Below are 18,407 nucleotides of genomic sequence, written 5' to 3'. Positions count from 1 at the left end.
TAAATATATCTATCTATAGACACCTCATCACTGGAGAGAAGACCACTCGATGCTTTCGTCCGGCTTTTGACTTAGGAAAGCCACCATAGCGCTTCTCTCGCTCAGGAAGGGAGGGTGTGAAGTGAGGGGTATTCTATTGTGATAAGGTTAAGGTTAGGTTTTGGTTGGCTGTCCACAATGAATGGAAGTCAATGCAGATTCCTGTAATTGTAAATGTGCCACCTTGTGTCAGTAACAAACTTTACAGACAAATGTTGGCTATTTATCAGGTCTAGGGATTTTATTTCAAAATGGATGCAGGACACATAATGGACACATAACAAACAAATCAATAAGACCACTCTACTTTGAACAGGTTTTCAAGCAACATGTATGTTTTGTTTGTAAAGTCATTTTATAAAGAGATTTAGCAACCTTAGTAACACATGCACACAACACAGACGGCATAATCAAAAAACTGAGAGGTCAAGTGTCTTTGTGTTCATTAAATTGGCCAACTCTAACTTGCATACGGTCCACAAAGACTCAGAGATGGGGTGGGGTATGTGCAAGTGTGCCGGGTGTACCGTTATATAAGGTACAATATATAATATATTTGAATGTGCGCGTCTGGGTATTACATCTTCTCTCAGCTTGAATTCTGATACACATTGGGATGGGGAGGACAAACAACCATTAACACCTAATCAAATGCTGCTTTAAAAAAAATATATAATAATTAAGAGCCCTGGGATTAGTACCACCAATATAAAGCTTATAATGGACACAGTCAAATTCTATGCACTTCACAATGGTGGTATTTTATTGCAGGGTTGGTGTACTGGAATACTTTAGAACAGGTTAACAGGTGCACATGACAGCGTCCACTTCTTCAACATATTACATCTTGCAAGTGAGATATATTTACAGCGAGATCAGAGACATAAGGGAAGAGATTTCCACAAAGCTGGGCATACACAGTGCAACTTTCTTTCTTGCTGTGCAATTACTTCTAGCCATCAACTACATTTCTTACAATTGTGTTATGCCATTTTGTGCAGACACAGTGAGGGAAAATGTGCAGATTTTAGTGGAATCGACTCGTGACTATGCTTCTACAGAACCTGATGACGGCCAACCAAAGTTTCGGACATGTAAAAAATGTATCCGTTGATCGCCCCTTGCACCCCCCATACACTGCAAGGCAAACGACGCACGACCAAACTGAAAACTGGTTTGACTCTAAAATGAGATGCGCGACTTAAGAAACTGCGTAAAAATCGGGCTCATACCTGAACGCTTAAGAGAGATTTTTCTGTTGACCATGAACAGGTCTGACCGGAGAATCTCTCACTCTGTTCTTCATATATGAAAGGCAAACTCCAGAAAAGTCCAAACCTTATTGTCCAGACATTATCTGGAGTTCATGTCTATAAATGGCTATAGTGTATTTCAGTGTACTCTGAAATTATATCAAAGAATAAACCCAACAGAGCCTGACAACGGCCAACCAAAGTTTCTGACATTGTACACTGCAAGGCAAAAAGGAGGCACGACGAAGCTGAAAAACCGGTCTGACTCTAAAATGAGACGCGTCTCAGAAATTGCTTCAAAATCGGGCTCAAATCGCAGTGTATGCCCAGCTTAAGACCACATGAAAGCATTAACAAGGTGGGCTACAAAAGCAATACAAATATCAACAAAAACTGTGGATCATCAGTGGATGGCACAGGTCTTGAGCAGAAGGCGGTGTGGAGGACCATTTTTTAAAAGTCTGCTAATAGTCAGAGGACTGTAGTGCTCCAGGCTCCCTGTCAATTCTCTCTTCGTCATCCATTTTGCGTCCATGTTTACGAAAATATTTGTAGCGCTGGACGTATAGCTTTACAAGGTTGCTGACTTTGACTGGATTGATTTCTCCTGTGCGGCTGTGGCAGATCTGAGAGAAGAACAGTGTGATTAATAGTGTTTTTGTTCATAATCTCCTGAAATTATCCGGAGGGGCTGTATGTGAGACCACAAATGTCCTAATTAGAAGCTTCAGAGTTTTTCCTGCAAGTCCCCATAATGCCCTAATGAGCCCATGTGAGAATAAAGCAGTGGACGCGTTGATGATGTTAACATGAGATGGACAATGAAAGAAAAAAACAAAAAGAGTATAATTATCTTGGGAGGAAAAAGTGCTATACACATAAAATACACAGACGAAAATGTCAACTTGTAAAGACAACGAGATTCAAGAGCTTTTGGTGATATTGGCCAATGCTGGTCTTGTATGGAGGACGATACATGACTCAAATATAAATAAATAAAAGCATAAATAAATAAGGAAATAAATAAATAATAATAATCCTTACAATTTCAATAGGGCCTCCCACCGTCGGTGCTCGGGCCCTAAATACAGAAATAAATACAGAAATGTATAAATAAATGTCTTAAATATATTTCCACATTTATTTATTTCAGTATTTCTGTGTCCATAAGCTAATGAGAAAGGCGGGTCTAACCTCAGTCTCATGCAGGATTGGTCACAGGAGTGTGATGATCCAGTCCTACTACTTCTGCCTTTCAATGCTGACTGGTGTCCAGTAGCTGTTTGCAGTGTTGAGCCAGTTCACACTTAAAATGAACTAGTTCAAGTTCAGAGGGTTAGTTAAGGTTTTTTTTATTGGGATGATTTAGGTGTCGGTAGTCCTGAATGTGAGCGTCTCGTGTTGTACTGAGCACAACATGTTGACGTCATTTTTCATGATGTTTAAATGCAGCCTCATAAATTCTGGAGCGAATCAAACAAACACTAAGTTACTTCATGTACTCATCAGCGTGCTCAGTTGACCAATCCTGCTCGAGACTAAGGTTGGGACCTCCTACCTCATTTACATATTGACACAGAAATAAATAAATGTGGAAATAAATAAATAAAATTGTGAAAATAAATACAGAAGTAAATGAATCAATGTCTAAAATTTATTTTCACATTTATTTATTTCCACATTTATTTATTTCTGTGTCCATATGTAAATGAGGTAGGAGGTCCCAACCTCAGTCTCGAGCAGGATTGGTCAACTGAGCACGCTGATGAGTACATGAAGTAACTTAGTGTTTGTTTGATTCGCTCCAGAATTTATGAGGCTGCATTTAAACATCATGAAAAATGACTCGTCAACATGTTGTGCTCAGTACAACACGAGACGTGACGCTCACATTCAGGACTACCGACACCTAAATCATCCCAATAAAAAAAAAAAACACTGCAAACAGCTACTGGACACCAGTCAGCATTGAAAGGTAGAAGTAGTAGGACTGGATCAATCCTGGACCAATCCTGCATGAGACTGAGGTTAGACCCGTCTTTCTCATTAGCTTATGGACACAGAAATACAGAAATAAATAAATGTGGAAATATATTTAAGACATTTATTTATACATTTCTGTATTTATTTATTTATACATTTATTTATTTATACTTAAATCATGTATCGTCCTCCATAGTCTTGATGTGCTGTAAAACAAAAACAAGTGATCTCCAGGGCAAAATTAAAACGTCATTGCCCTGCCTCCTGCATGTTGCACCACCCCTCATACCTGAACGCTCCAGAGGTTTTTCTGTTGTTGTGAACATGCCTGAACCGGAGAATCTACTGCTGTGTTCTTCATATATGAAAGGCAAACTGCGAAAAAAGTCCAGACCTTATTGTCCAGACATTATCCAGAGTTCATGTCTATATAGATTAAATAATTAAGATTAAAATCTTAAATCATGAATTCAATCAAAATGTTTTACTCTTTTATCAGCTGCGTGACATTTACAATAATAGAAATTAAACATAAATCAGAACCAGTTTATCCCTACACTTATGGCTGTCCCCATGAGTATGTTACACTTGTAGGTTGCCTTGCTTTCACATTGTGTTCAGTTCATTCCAAACAAGCTCAATGTGGTTTAAGTCTGAGACTGTGCTGCTCTTCCATCATGTGAAGCCACCAATTAGTTCCTCTAAATTTATGGCTTATTATCTTGCTGTAGTCTTAAAGGGATAGTTCACCCAAAAATGAAAATCCATACATTATCTACTCACCACTATGCTGATGGAGGTGTGGGTGAAGTGTTTGAGTCCACAAAACACTTTTGGAGTTTCAGGGGTAAACAGCGTTGCAGCCAAATCCAAAACAATTGGAAGTAAAAGGTGACCAATTCTAAAACTCATAAAATGCCTCCATACTGCTCCTGTGCTGTCATCCCAGTGTCCGTAAACCCAGACATTCAAATTCAACTCTAAACGGTGTCATTTACACCATGTCCGCCATCAGCAAAGTGGTGAGTAGATAGAGTGAATTTTCATTTTTGAATGAACTATCCCTTTAGCCACTGACCAACCAGTCTGTCTTCCTTTGTTAGTTGTGTTTTTCTCACTACCATAATACTTCAGATAAGGCTCAGTGGTAAGAGCATTCGTCCTCTAACCAGAAGATCGGTGGTTCAATCCCAGTCTTCCCCATTCCGCATACCAAAGTGACCTTTGGCAAGATACGGAGCTATGAGAATTGCCCCTTTCTCACAGAGAAAGTGCTGCACATAGATGCACTGTATGAATGTATGCGAGAGGGTGAATGTAAAAAACACACGAGTGTTCATCAAGCGCTATATAAATACAGACCATTTACCAACACTGCCTTGGTACAGTGGTCATCAATGCCTACCTACCTTCACCTATAGGATTTTTTTACATCAACTTAGCATTAAGGCTGGGGTGGTATGCTTATCCTCCAATACCATTCCGACACTTGTATACCATTTCAATATGGACGTAGATTTTTTTAAATTGCGAATCAATATTTTTTGTAGTATTTTTGTTTTGTTTGCTTTTTTTCCGATAGAGCATTCGGGGAAAGTTGCATCATACACCTCTAGACATTTTAGATATAAGACACATTTCGAATAACAATGCACATTACATGTCAGTTTGTCTTTGAATTTTATTTCAGCAGCACCATTGCTACAAACCCCTTTGCTCTATCTTAAATAAAAAGAAATTAACACTTTAAGAAATAGTTCACCCAAAACTGATAATTCCCCTCATGTCTGGGCTTGTGGACACTTGGATGACACCACAGGAGCAGTATGGAGGCTCGTTATGTTTTTTTTTTACGTCTGAAGATAAGTCCCTAATATCTTCAGTTGTATTGGATTCGGCTGCTACGCTGTTTACCCCTGAAACTCCAGAACAGTTTTGTGGACTCAAACACTTCACCCACCCCTCCATCGGCATAAGGGCGACTTGATAATGAGTGAATTATCATTTTTGGGGGAACTATCCTTTTAAGGTCAGAAGGCTATAGGCCTATATAAAAACAGTGCTGTTATAATACAATTTAAGTTTTATATACAATATTGTTATATTAATAAAGTTGTCCCCCATTTTACCTGTAATTTAGGCAAGATACTGAAGCCAACTACAAGATGAACTGCATAAGCAATAAGGAGCAATATCCCCCATAGAGGCTCCAGGCCAAGATCAAGGCTACACAGAGAGAGGTTAGCCAACTATCTGAGCAACACAAAGGTGAGGTGATGAAAGGGTTACCTAAGAAGTACAACAAGGTGTCAAACTCACAGCTCTGGCTACCCACCTCAAGAGGTACAGTAAAGAAGTAGAAGCCGGAAGGACCAAACCATCTAGTGTACTCTTAGATTACATCAATGCTCAGTGGCTAATATTTCTAGGATCAGAATTGGGATTGTGGAAAACAACTTTAGGGTCAACGCCAAGCCGATTACACAAGTAACCATCAAGTGTGGCATATCAACGAGATGCTCTGTCCCCACTGCTGGTCTGCATATGCCTGAACACCCTCAGGCAGATCGTCACAAGGAGTGGCTACGGATAATGATTCCGAAGTGGAGAAATCATTAGCCACCTCCTCTAAATGGATGATATCAAGCTGTGTGCCAGGAATGTGCGAGACATCTACTCTCTGATCCTCATCACAACAACATCGGAATGTCATTCAGACTACGTACGTATGGTTGAATGGTATCAAAGAAAGGCAAGATGAACACAACTGATTGGGTTGAACTACAAGAAGGCAATATAGCAGATGTTCAGGACAGCTAGAAAATAGCTTGGGATCCCGCAGGCAAATAGAAACCATAACGAGGCAGCAAGGAAGTCTGCCACAGCCAACTACCTACACAGAGTAAGGCAGGTCCTGAAAAGTCAGCTGGATGGAAAGAACAAGGTCCAAGCTATCAACATTTTTACAATAACCTGGCCAAAAGAAGGAGTTAGAGGCCACTGATATCAAGACAAGGAAGATAACGAAGCTCCTCACAATGCATGGAGGGTTTTGGTACACTAAGCAGGCGATAGGCTGAGGACTAGTAAGCATCAGAGCCATCATCCAGGATGAAGAAACAAAGATCAAGTATTACATCAGTAAGATGGGCCCAAGTAATGCTATGCTAAGAGAATACCTCAGATAGCAGATCAGGAGGAGGAGGAAGATGAGTGATCGTAATGGAAGGACAAGCCCCTGCACGGCATTTACCACCGGCAGATAGAAGAAGTAGCTGATAGAGAAATCATACCAGTGGCCGGAAAAGGCTGGTCTGAAAGACATCACAGAGGCACAATCATGGCAGGACAGGAACAGGCATTGAGCACAAGATCAATAGATGCGGGGTCTATCTATTGAATCAAATTAAGGGAACTCAAAGTTCTGCAAGTCTTGTGGGCATGATCTAAGCTTTATAGTGGACATGGCTTCTGCGGTGTCAAGAACTGCAACTGAAGACCACGGATCATTTCAAATTGTGTCCAGCGGTAACATTCTCTTACTTTTGTCAGATTACTTGAATTGGCAGGCTAATAATAAACATAAGTAAACACATACACACATTTACTGAATCAGTGTTTTCCTATACTTATTGTGTCATTGAGTCTGTGTTCTGATGCTGACCTTATGCACAGCTTTCCTTAGGATGTCTTTGTATTCGTCCTTGTTGATGTCTTTGCGCTGATAGTAAGGTTTTATGGCGAGCTTCACCTCCTCCACTGCCCTCTCCTGGGTATGCAGTTTCTTCAGGTACTAGCAATTCAGATATCAGACATGTTAAATTAAGAATGATATAAATAATAAAATTCTGAGAATATTATGGAAAATATAACTATTTAAAGTGCTACACATGAATACAAAAAAAGATAACACTTCATAAAGTACTGTCAGTTCACTTACCTTAAAGATATAGTTCACCCAAAAATGATGATGGAATAATTGATAATGATAATTTTTTAGAGTAATCGATTATTAATCGGATGAAAAGACAAAAGCTACATTTTGTCGTTTCCAACAGTTTATTTGAAAAGCAACTTTATCTTCTTGTACAATGCTCTTTCAATATGTATTTAAGACATCTTTAACTAAATTATGACTGCAATTACAGTTTCAGGTATCTAATTAATTCTAACTAGTTATGAATTAAGCTCAATATATCTTTTTCGTTTAAGTTTAAACTTGTCAGAATGTCATAACCGAAATTAAAGACAGTTATAATTCAGCTGAATTGTAGATTCCTATGAGAAACACACACGAATGGGAAAAGTAGTTTGACTCTTACTCGTCAAAATGTAATTACAAATGTAGACAATTGGAGTTTGAGCAGTTAAAACAGAATTACAGATATTGTAACAGATCTGTTCAGAATTTAATTAATTAAAATTAAAGAATTACTAGTCAAAATGATGAATTGCTGATATCTGTAAAGTTAATTCTGGATAATCACATTTGTGTAAACATTTTTTAAACGGTTTGTCTTACTGAATTGGCCTCTATGTGACCGGAGGTGCATCTGTCACTCACAGCAGCAGGCTGCACTGGGATGAATTCAGAGGCTTGTAATACTAAGCAGGATTTGCAGTTATTGGAGTAACTTCAGATTTAGTTCTGAGTTTGAGTTCCTACGAAGCTCGTTCACTTCTCATCAGGATAAATCACCATGGTAACTTATGGTGAGCGGCTAACGAGTTAGTATCTTAAAACTATTTACAGCTCAGAAAACTGGAGTTTACTTTATATATGTTATACTGGTCCTCTATGGATCCTGCAGTTCACTTTCTTTTCTGAAACGGCTGGATTTAGCTTCTGCGAATTTAAGGCCCCCCTTCCTAATAGCCCACTTTATGTACCCCTGAGCAGAGCTGTTGCAGACTGAAGGCGTCGAAGTTACTCTGTAGCCAACACGTAGACCTGTAACTGATGCAGAGCCCTATGCCATACCCTGACGTGCACCTCCCCAAAAATGTGGCTGCAATTAAAGATTATTTTAACAATCAATTAATCTGTCGATCATTTTTTCTATTAATCAATTATTAATCGGATATAAAGACAAAAGCTACATTTTACCCTCCAGCAGTTTATTCGAAAAGCAACTTCATCTTCTTGCTAAATTCTCTTTCTTTATGATTCCAGTTTCAGATATCAGTAGATATCAGATATCTACAATTTCATTCTGATGGCCGGTTTCTGCCCGACTGATTGACCGACTTGACCATCAACGATACCGTGAGTGCCCTCAACATATTGTATATAGAAACTAGCTGCAACAAACAATTACTTTGATATTCGATTAATCTGTCTATTATTTTTTAGATTAATTGATTAATCAGATAAGACAAAAAGCTACACTTTAACCTTTCCAGCAGTTCTTGTTGTACAATGCTGTTTTACATGTATTAAATGGTAAATGTATTTATAAAGCGCTTTTCTAGTCTTGATGACCACTCAAAGCTCTTCACAGTACAGTTTTACATTCACCCATTCATACAGTGCATCAATTAGCAGCACTTTGTTGTTCTATGAGGGGCAATTCGGGGTTCAGCATCTTGCCCAAGGACACTTCGGCATGCAGATGGGGAAGACTGGGGATTGAACTGCCGACCTTCTGCTCTACCCCCTCAGCCACAGCCGCCCTACAGACATCTGCAATTTATTTATGAATATAACTCCAGTTTCAGATACCTACAATTTAATTTGGACTTCGTAATCATCGTCATAATCAAAACCCTATTTCCTCAGGGAGGTGAGATCTTCCAACGTGTGCAGCAGGATGTTGGAAATCTTCCATCAGTCTGTTGTTGCCAGTGCACTGTACTTTGCTGTGGTCTTTTGGGGGAGCAGAATCTGAGCCGGTGACACCGACAGATTTAACAAACTGATTAAGAAGGCTGTTTTTGTTGTATCTGTTTTTCATTGATTGATTGAACTGAACCGTGTTGGGCTTGTTGGGGAGACTGAAACAGACTTTGTGAATATACCGATTGAACTCTGGACGTTAAGACTATGGGAGACGTGCACACACTCTCTCTCCTATTCTTTGGTTATTTTTTGTTTCTGTATTTTTTTTTTTTTTACAGTATCTTTCTGTCAAAAATTTACTGCCAACCAAATCGAGCTATCTCCTTCGGCTCTCCATACATTGCCTATGTTTCTGCCTATGCTCAGGGTTTAGAGTGGTCGTCCTCTAACCAGAATGTCGGCAGTTTGATCCCAGTCTTCCTTTCCTTGAGCCCTTTCTCATAGAAAAAGTGCTGAACATAGATGCACTGTATGAATGTGTGTGTGAATGGGTGAATGAGGTGTAGAGCGCTTCGAGTGGTCATCAAGACAAAAAAGTGCCATACAAATACAGACCATTTACCAGACCATTTGTGTGTTTGAGTGCATGTGTCAGTGTGTCAGCGCCAGAGAGAGAGAGGAAAAGAGCAAGCAGAGTCAGGCCGAGCTGAATGAATGAAAGCATGCAGCTATGAGGAAAGATTTTACTCATTTAAGAAAAGTATCGATCATTATGTGGTGATCAGTGTTGATATTGTGGCTGTCATTTCAAACAAACTACATTTATACTGTAGCGGGGTCAGACATCAGCTGAGTCTGTGTCGGTGTGTGTGTGTCTGTGTTTGAGAGTAAAGTAATTTGTTAAGAGGAGAAAGAAGAGGAAGTAGAAGAATGTCTCCAACATGTTTTCTCTTCACTGTCATACCACAGTGATGTTGTGCTGCTGTTCTATGTGAAATCAGCTTTTTTACATCTGGCTGTCGTTGAAGCATTGAAAAACAGCCAGGTTCATCACTTTTTTGGGTCCCCTGGAAAGATTTCCTGTGTCATTTTCGCTAATTCTGTAGAGGTTTTGGTGGTTAAAGCTTTGTGTAAAATCAAATCTGTCAGGATCTTAACAGCAGCAACCAGCTGATCCAATTTAAACAAATTCCTTGTCTTCAATACTGTAAACTCAAACTGCTTAAGATTTACCCCTCCATCTCACCAACATGCAATGAATGCCATGCGGCGGAGCACACTCTGTCCCATTCTTTCTGGTTTTGCCCCTCACAGACTGGATTATGGTCCAGTGAATTAACTTTTAATAGTGATACCACTGCTGATACGACCAAACAATACGTCTTTCAGCACATCCTTACAGTGAGATCCACATATGCATGTTTCCAGGTATACTGATTTCTAAAGGCAACTTTGCCTGATGTGTTCATCCTTACCTTATCAGGGTCTTTGCTCCCATTGTCCCATCCAGTGTCACCAGAGGTCCCAGTCACTCCTGACAACCCCAAAGGCATAATGGAGGGTGGAGTCTGAATACATCCACCACCTGAGGGGTGTAGGTGAGAGGGTGGAGTTTTGGAACAGCCAACCAATGGAAGGGAGCTGTGGAGTATGAACTGGGCTGGGCTCAGCTCAGGGGGGGGAGGAACAGAGGGAGGGGGAGGAATCTGTGAGGAGGCAGCTGCAGAGGAGGGAGGACCATGCTGCTGTGACTGGCTCTGATTGGCCTGTGAGAGGATCTGTATGAAAGACATGACACAAGTAATGGCATGTTAAATCTCAAAATGTTCTCCACGGTTTTGCTATGGTTTCCAGGTTGAACATCCAACCGTATTAAAAAGGCAGTGCGCACAATTTTTGCTATTGCTATTTACATAACCAACTCTAGTATGTGTAAAAAAAGCTGTTTATTAACCAATCTAAGTCACAGTGTCTCCCTCACCTGGTTGGTTGCTTGAATGAACTCTTGTGCTTTGGCTCTACTGGCGATATTGGCCTCCTCCATTTTAAAGAGCAGAGCAGTTACTGGGAATAAAAATGAGAGCGCATTATTTCAGAATAAAGTTCATATAACATACATCACAATGCATGTTTCACATGGCACGACAGCACAACATTACTGTGGTATGCACCTGAAGACAAAGCATGTTGGAGCCCTGGGTGAAGGTGACATCTCGGTTTACTGGTAGATCATAAACAACTTTTAGGTGCATGTTGTGCTGCAATGCCATGCACAATCAGCTTTACAGATTTTACAGCTAACAGTCTTCATGTAAAATGTTCCCACACTTATGTCAACTGTTGCTTCCCTGGCTCAACGCGATAGAAAGCAGCAGTGGTTGAGAGACCTATAGGCTTGATTCTATAGAGAGCACCGATAAAGAACATTCTGACTGTTCAGCGTTTACATTCCAAAGCACAAAAACAACATTCAAGAAGGTCCTACATTGCTAAGTTTTGTGTGAATACAGCCATGAATTAAGCCAAGTGCAGCATTTTTTGCTGTGGCCTGCCAGAGACACTCTGCTGTAAGTGACAACCACGCCTCTAGCCTCTAGCAATAATAACATGGTTGACTTCTGTTGACCTATTGAGCAAACTTACATGCCAAAACTCCTCCAGTGGTGCAGTCCACTCCAGTCTGCAGACTCCAGGGGAGGGCATGTGCTGCTGGAGGGGGAGGAAGAGGAGGCTTATTTGCAGATGAAGAGGATACAGAGGAGGAGGAGGGGTCTGATGAAGACAGAGGCAGAGAAAGGGAAGTGAGACCACAGCCTGCCGAAGAGGATGAGCATGAAGGTGAGACCAGAGTATTGGGAGCATCATCTAGAGGAGGCGGTTTGGCCATGGGTGTAGACAAGGTGATACTGAGGCCAGCTCCCTGCGGTGCAGACAGACTGGGTGGACTGGACGTTGGGAGTGTGGGGCTGGTCTGAGTTGGACAGTTGTCAGCTAGGAAAGAAGGGTCTGGAGTCTTACAGCTACTGTCAACAGTCTGAGAGTCTGGAGAAGAACCCCCGGTGTCCTGCAAAGGAGCCAAAGAGAGTGGAGGTGTTTGTTGTGGAGAGGAGGAGGGTGGGAGCACACTGGTGGAGGAAGAGGACGAAGAACAGGGTGGAAGGCCAACTTGGTCAGTATGTGGGCTGACTGACTTGTTCCCATTTCCAACAGCAGACTGAACATCTAAAGACGCCCCACCCCAGCCCTCAGCTGTGGTATTTGCTTGGCTGCAAGCTGCAGTTAATACTGCAGCTCCACCTTTATCTCTAGTCTTCTTGGCCAGGCGACGGCAGTGCTTGGTTACAAGAGATGAGGGGGAGGAGGCAGAGGAGGAGGAAGTGGATGTGATGGAGCTGGGTTTTGTTTTCTTGGATTTTAGTCCTGCAGAACTACTTAAGGACGCTGGTGTTGCAGCCAGGCTGTTTCTCTTACCCATGCTGGACAGATCTTTACTTCGACCACTGAGAGATGGCAGCTCTGAGCATGGTTTGAGAAATGGAGATCTGCTCTCATTGTCCCTGCAGAAGACTACGGCAATGGAGCCACCCACCACAGAGCCCCCAGAACCCCCACCTGTAACTCCTGGCCCTAGAAGGTCCATGCCTAGTTTTCCAGAGCCAACTGAAGTACCTGTGGTGCTGCTCACGCCCTCACGCACCAACACAGAAACTTTGGACTGAAGCTTCCCTTTCCGACTGCCACCACTTTCTTTGTTGGACTTGCCAGAGCGACCCAAATCCTTTCTACTGCATTTGTCCCGATCTTTGTCCTTTCCCAATTTCTTGGCTTGCTTTGCTGAGGGAAGCCCAGATGAGACAGAGGGAGAGCCTGAAGTGACCATCAGTGAGGAGAGGCATTTGTTTTTGATTCTACTGGAAAAGGAGGATTTAGGTTGGCCAATTTTCTTTAATGTGCGAGATTTCTTTCCCTGATGATGTCGTTCAGTCTTTAAGGTAATCTTAGTTTTGGGGCTGAGGACAGGTGGTTCTGGCACAAGGGCAGCAGGAGGTGTATCCTCCAAAGATGGATAGTCTGAGTCCAAAGCCTCACCATCCAAAGACAACACGTCAATCTCAAATTTTTCTGAATAGCGGTCTGACTCAAAGCTGCGATACTTTGGAGGTGAGAATGACCGTGATCGGCTGCGACAACATCCCCTGTCCTCCACCTCTCCAGTCGAGTGCCATTTTCTCTTCTTTTTCCTCTTGTGAGGCTTGTCAGGGTCTTGTTTGGGCCAACAGGGGGAGGTTGGGGCAAGTCTTGGAGAGCCGGGTACGGTGGTGGTGGTGGTGGTAGTGGTGACTGTGATGGTCCTCTTGATAGCAAAGAGGTCAGATCCATTAAGGTCTTGAATAGATGGTGGGACAACAGGACGACCATCCCGCAGCCAGTCCCTCTCGCGCTGCCTATCTCTATCACCTTCCTTCTTTTCCCTGCTTCTTTTGGACCTCTTTGAAATGCATCTCTCTCTGCTACTTGAATTGTGTATTTCCTTCCTTTCCCTTTCCTTTCTTGAGCTACAATCTCGATCTCTTTCATCTCTTCTATGGCTACTTGTGCGATTTTGTTCCCTCTCTTTATGCCTCTCCCTCCCTCTTCCTTGCTTTGTATTTCTGTCCATATCTTTATCTATATCTCCCTCTTTATCTTTAAACCTCTCTTGATGTATTTCTTGAGATAGGCTTGATAAAGAGTGCCTTATGTCGCCCCCTCTGTCCAAGTTGCAGCTTCGTAAAGTCTCTGGGCTGTTGTGCTGTCTTTTCTTCCTCTTATGGCTGCTGCTCCTCAATCCTTTAACCTCCTTTCCAGTCTTGTGGCCTTGCTCCTTTTCCTTGCTCCTCTCCTCCCCTCCCACTTTTTCCTTCCTTTTTTTCTTTCGTCTCTCCTCCTTCTCCCCAGCTTTCCTATCCTTGCTTTTTAGTCCTTCTCTGTCCTTGGAACTTTTGGAGGACTTGTGCTTCTTGCTATCTTGCTCTGTAGGAGGTGTGAGAGGTGAAGAGGATGTAGAAGCTGGCAGATGGGAGGAAGGAGGTGGTGGCTGAGGAGATAGGGGGGAAGAAGTGGGAAAGGACAAATATCTTTCCTTCCGCCTACTGACCAACTTCCTTCTAAGGTCCTCCACTCCCACCACAGGCTCTTCCTCAGGTTCCCTGTCCATCTCCCAGCTGCCCTCTGCACACAAAGACACAAAGCCATCCCCATCCAGCACCCGGAGGATTCGCTCTGGCTTTGGACCAAAAAAGGAGATGGTGGGAGAATTCAAAGGGAGAATTTCTCTTTCTGCTCTCTTGCTGCTTTGATTTCTTTCTGCAGCCCCAACTATCTCCCCCTCTTCTATCTCCGAGTGATCAGAGTCAGCACTCTGCCCTCCAGGTTTGATAGTGCTACAGTCCACTTTACTCCCCAAAGGGAGCTTGGCGACCAGACAGGGGCTTAGCAGATCAGTCAAAGTGTCAGTAGAATCTGGGTATTCTTCCTCTTTCTCATCTCCTCTCTCATCCACGTTCTCCCCTCCCCCAACTTTGTCACTCCCATTATATGTGTCTGATGCAGGGGAACCAGTGGGGTCAAAGGGGTCATATTTCTCCCCTTCTCCACCCTCCCCCTTCATCCTTACCTCCTTGTCTCCCTCAGTTGGGTGGAAAGGATCATACATCTCCCCTTTCTTGTCCTTTTCTTCACAATCTTGACTTGGCTGTATCAAAGTGTGAAGGCAGAAATCCATGCAGATGGTGTTGGGTTTAGCAGTGGAGAGAGATTGCGCTGCTTGAGAGACAGAAGTGGAGGACACCTCTGTCTGCTGGGTCTGACCTTTTACATGTTTCTGATAAACTGATGAGCTGGCACCGACAGAGGAGGATGTAGACAAGGGTGACGATGGATCAGATGAAGGAGAAGAAAGAGATAAGGAGGGAGAGCAGGGAGGAGGGCTCCTGGTAATCTCTCCAACTTTACGTCGGGAAGATGAGGCAGCAGCCCTCTTTTTGAAGCCTGGTGCCGGAGTCAAGTCCATGGGCCAGGTAAAGTGATGGTGCAGAGGTCAGACAGTTGGACCTGAGGCGGAAGTGATGAGCAAGGCCCACGTGGGAAAAACACAATCCAGGAGAAAACCTAGCAGAAAGGACAGGGCACATTTATCTTACAATGAAATTCTAACTGGAAATGTTGAGAACACAAAACTAGTTTAAGGTAACATTTATGGACAACTAAGAGTGCTTTTGTAGAAACAATCAGACAAATTTCAGTCATTGAAATGGCTTGTACCATGTCAGAGTCTCGGTGTCCTCCATCCACTGCTGACCTGCGCTCGCTTTACACTTTAACATTAAACCCCAACACTCATCAAGTTATTAGGACCTGAACAGTACTGAAGTTTACTTTGTGTTTGTTTGATTCGCTGGAGAGGTGATAAGACACGTATTCACAAACACAAACACACACACAGTGAAGGGCCAACCTTAATTGTTTTTAAGAATGCCCTAAGTTAGAGGTTTCTTGCACAGTTTACAGCTTTCGTTTTCTGAAAATGTCTTTCATATCCAGGCAAAATTATTGTACACCGAAATATCCTTAACTAAATCGTTATTCGAACAATTCACTGGTATAGGGTGTCTATGCATCTGAAGGGTAAAATAATGTGCAGAACACAGCCACCTTGCACCCACCAAGCTTGAACAAGCAAATAATTCAGTGCTTAATTGTTACTAGGTGTGATACGGTTAACGGTTTTACCACGGTCTCGACCTTCTATGTAAAGTGCCTTGAGATAATGCATACTATGATTTGGCGCTATACAAATAAAATTGAATTAATATTCATATATTAATATTATTAAAACAAACCACACACAACCAAAACAATAAATAACTCTCTGGCTGTTACCAAAAATTGCTCTTGAATAAATATTAAACATTTGGCACAGGATATATATTACCAGCTTGGTAAACATGGTATGATTATTTTAGGTTAGTATTCCAGCATTTCCTCTAGGAGTGTGTCTGCTCGTCGCTCTTCACATACAAACTGAAAATCAAATTTATTTAGTTATTAATCTATGGTGTCACATCACTTTAACCCTGATGTCCTGGCTGTGTGTGGCGAGTGGACTGAGTGGTCAAGTCCTAATAACTTGTGATGAGTGTTGGTGTTTATTAGTTAAAGTGAGTGCAGGTCAGCAGGAGTATGTAGGGAGGACACAGGAAACTCCAGCATGGTACAAACCAACTGCTGCTTCTGCTCTGATCATGAAGCAGCGGTGCTGATCATTGTGCAGTGGCGGAACGTAATGGAAACCCACTATTATTACTTATTATTGCCACTGTTTTTCAACAGATTGGACAAACCGGCTCTTTTACAGACTCTGCTCATTTCATCTCTTTTCAATGTATCGCTCTGTGACTGTGGGCGGGGCCCAGTGTGTATGTGTGTGTGTGTGTGTGTGTGTGTGTGTGTGTAAACTCTGTATCGCTCCGTCTTCAGACACAGATATGAGAGTAGAAACTCGCCAACTCACTAAAATGTTGCCGCTGTTCTTATATAAAATTGGGTCACTCATGGGAAAAGGCATATATTAAAAATATCGATTCCTCCTTGTTATGAATCTATATTAGATTTGTTAAACCCAGCCCTAATAATAACGCAAACACATCGCCAGGTATACATCAGGGGTATGTAATATATATGTATCATTTTAGATTACAATTCATAATGACAGTAAGGGATGCTTAGAACAAGTTGATAATTCTACCCTACTACCTGAGAGCTGCACACAGGATTTAATGGTCACTCCACTAAGCCTTTACTTACCGTTAATTTTAACGTGAAGGTGTCTAGTATTGAGTAATCCCATAATTCAGTACCAGTGATAAATAAATACAAAAAATAAATCCTGTCAACAGAATGCTGTGTGGTATCTTTCTGATGTTTTGTGATAAAAAATTCTGAGTTGAGAGCCTACTCTCAATTTGGCCAGGTCAGTCTTGTTACAATGGAAATCAAGAAAAAAAAATCAAAGCACCAATACACTGATTAACAGAATTGTGATATTTCACGAAAGAAATCCAAATGTTTTCAGGTTCTGCTCCAGAAACAAAATAATGGACAAACAGATGGACTGAAATGATCCTTTATCCTATTATATGCAAGAGGGGGTAAAAAACCCACAAAACCAGCATCTGCCTGACTTGTAAATTATGAGACAACTTGAGAAAGACTACCTGAGAAAGCCATGAATGATTAATGCGGATAAGAATGTAGTGGGGTTAAGTTGTGCACATCAGAGGAACATTGCCTCTATGGGATTAGAGATATACGTTTTAGTGTCCCTCACATACAGTAAAATGTCTTAATACTTTGATTTGCTCAAGGACAGGTCTCACTGGGCTTGTCCATGACTGACTACTGCATTATCACACAACACAGTCCATCAGTCTGCTGTTCCTCTGACCGTAATTTTAGATTTTCCCATCACGGAGTCTGAGTGACATTGGACGCTTAATCCTAAAAGGTGAAGCTGACACTTTCCTCTAATTATCTAAGCTCACGCTTAACCGGTGTTTGATTTGACAGTGGCGTGTTCACGCCACTCGCTTCATAGATGAACACCCTCGTAGCTCATGCTGTGTACTTAACGTGATTCGTAATTCGATTTTGTAAAAAATAAATGAAACTTGACTTCTGAAACGACGTTTGCACTGTGTGTGTGAGGATGTGTCGACAGCAGGTACTCAGCTAGCTGGTTAGCTGATTTAGCTTAATGTGGCTAGGCAGCAAAAGGAAACAGGAGGATCCTTGTGCTAATGAATTACCTTCAGACCAGCCCGACGATCTCTAGTTGATGGGTTTTTAATTTGCTGCTGTTTCTTCCCGAGACTTTTACCGATCGTTTAGACACCACATCAACTACTTTTAGTAGCGTTTAATAGGTACATTAGCAGCACCAATCCATCAAACGCCACCATCTTTTTTCCCCCTTTATTTTCTTCTTCTTCTGCTTCTTCTTCTGCTTCTTACTATTCTTCTTCTTACTCTTCTGGTGTTTATTAGAGGTTGGTAAACGAGCTTATAGGCGCATTACTGCCCCCTTCTGGACTTGAGTGTGGAGCAGTAGGTTGGCAGCAAACAAAACTAAAATTACATTATTTTCTTAAGTCCTGTTTCTCTTTAGTAGTTCATTAGAAGAAGATGAATATTCCTTGATGTCTTTCCCAACATTTTATATATATATATTTTTTAGGGCTTTTTATTGCCTTTAATGGATAGGACGGAGAGTAAGCTGTGAAGGGGGGACAGAGAGAGAGTGGGGTCGGAAATCA

General features: G+C 41.8%; 1 protein-coding gene across 3 annotated transcripts; it reads right to left on the bottom strand.

Annotated features, from left to right (window-relative positions):
• Window positions 1–254: 254 nt before the first annotated feature.
• scaf1 (SR-related CTD-associated factor 1) lies at window positions 255–18,123 on the bottom strand. Of its 3 annotated transcripts, none has more exons than XM_034594501.1 (7): window positions 17,901–18,123; window positions 11,698–15,204; window positions 11,036–11,118; window positions 10,530–10,832; window positions 6,937–7,068; window positions 1,466–1,508; window positions 255–1,359 (listed from the first exon to the last, which is right to left on the bottom strand). In XM_034594501.1, the coding sequence occupies exons 2-7, from the start codon at window positions 15,104–15,106 to the stop codon at window positions 1,280–1,282; spliced, it is 4,050 nt and encodes a 1,349-aa protein (XP_034450392.1). In that variant the 5' UTR covers window positions 15,107–15,204; window positions 17,901–18,123; the 3' UTR covers window positions 255–1,279. The 3 variants fall into 3 exon arrangements, with proteins under 3 accessions (XP_034450392.1, XP_034450391.1, XP_034450393.1); XM_034594500.1 differs by having other exon boundaries at window positions 1,466–1,918; window positions 6,940–7,068; XM_034594502.1 differs by lacking the exons at window positions 255–1,359; window positions 1,466–1,508 and adding an exon at window positions 6,191–6,524 and having other exon boundaries at window positions 6,862–7,068.
• Between the last annotated feature and the right edge of the window lie 284 nt (window positions 18,124–18,407).

Source organism: Hippoglossus hippoglossus, chromosome 8, assembly GCF_009819705.1.
Source record: "Hippoglossus hippoglossus isolate fHipHip1 chromosome 8, fHipHip1.pri, whole genome shotgun sequence".
NCBI classification, from domain to species: domain Eukaryota; kingdom Metazoa; phylum Chordata; class Actinopteri; order Pleuronectiformes; family Pleuronectidae; genus Hippoglossus; species Hippoglossus hippoglossus.
The sequence above is the reverse complement of the archived record's forward strand: the minus strand, read 5'-3'. Positions and strand labels throughout refer to the sequence as shown.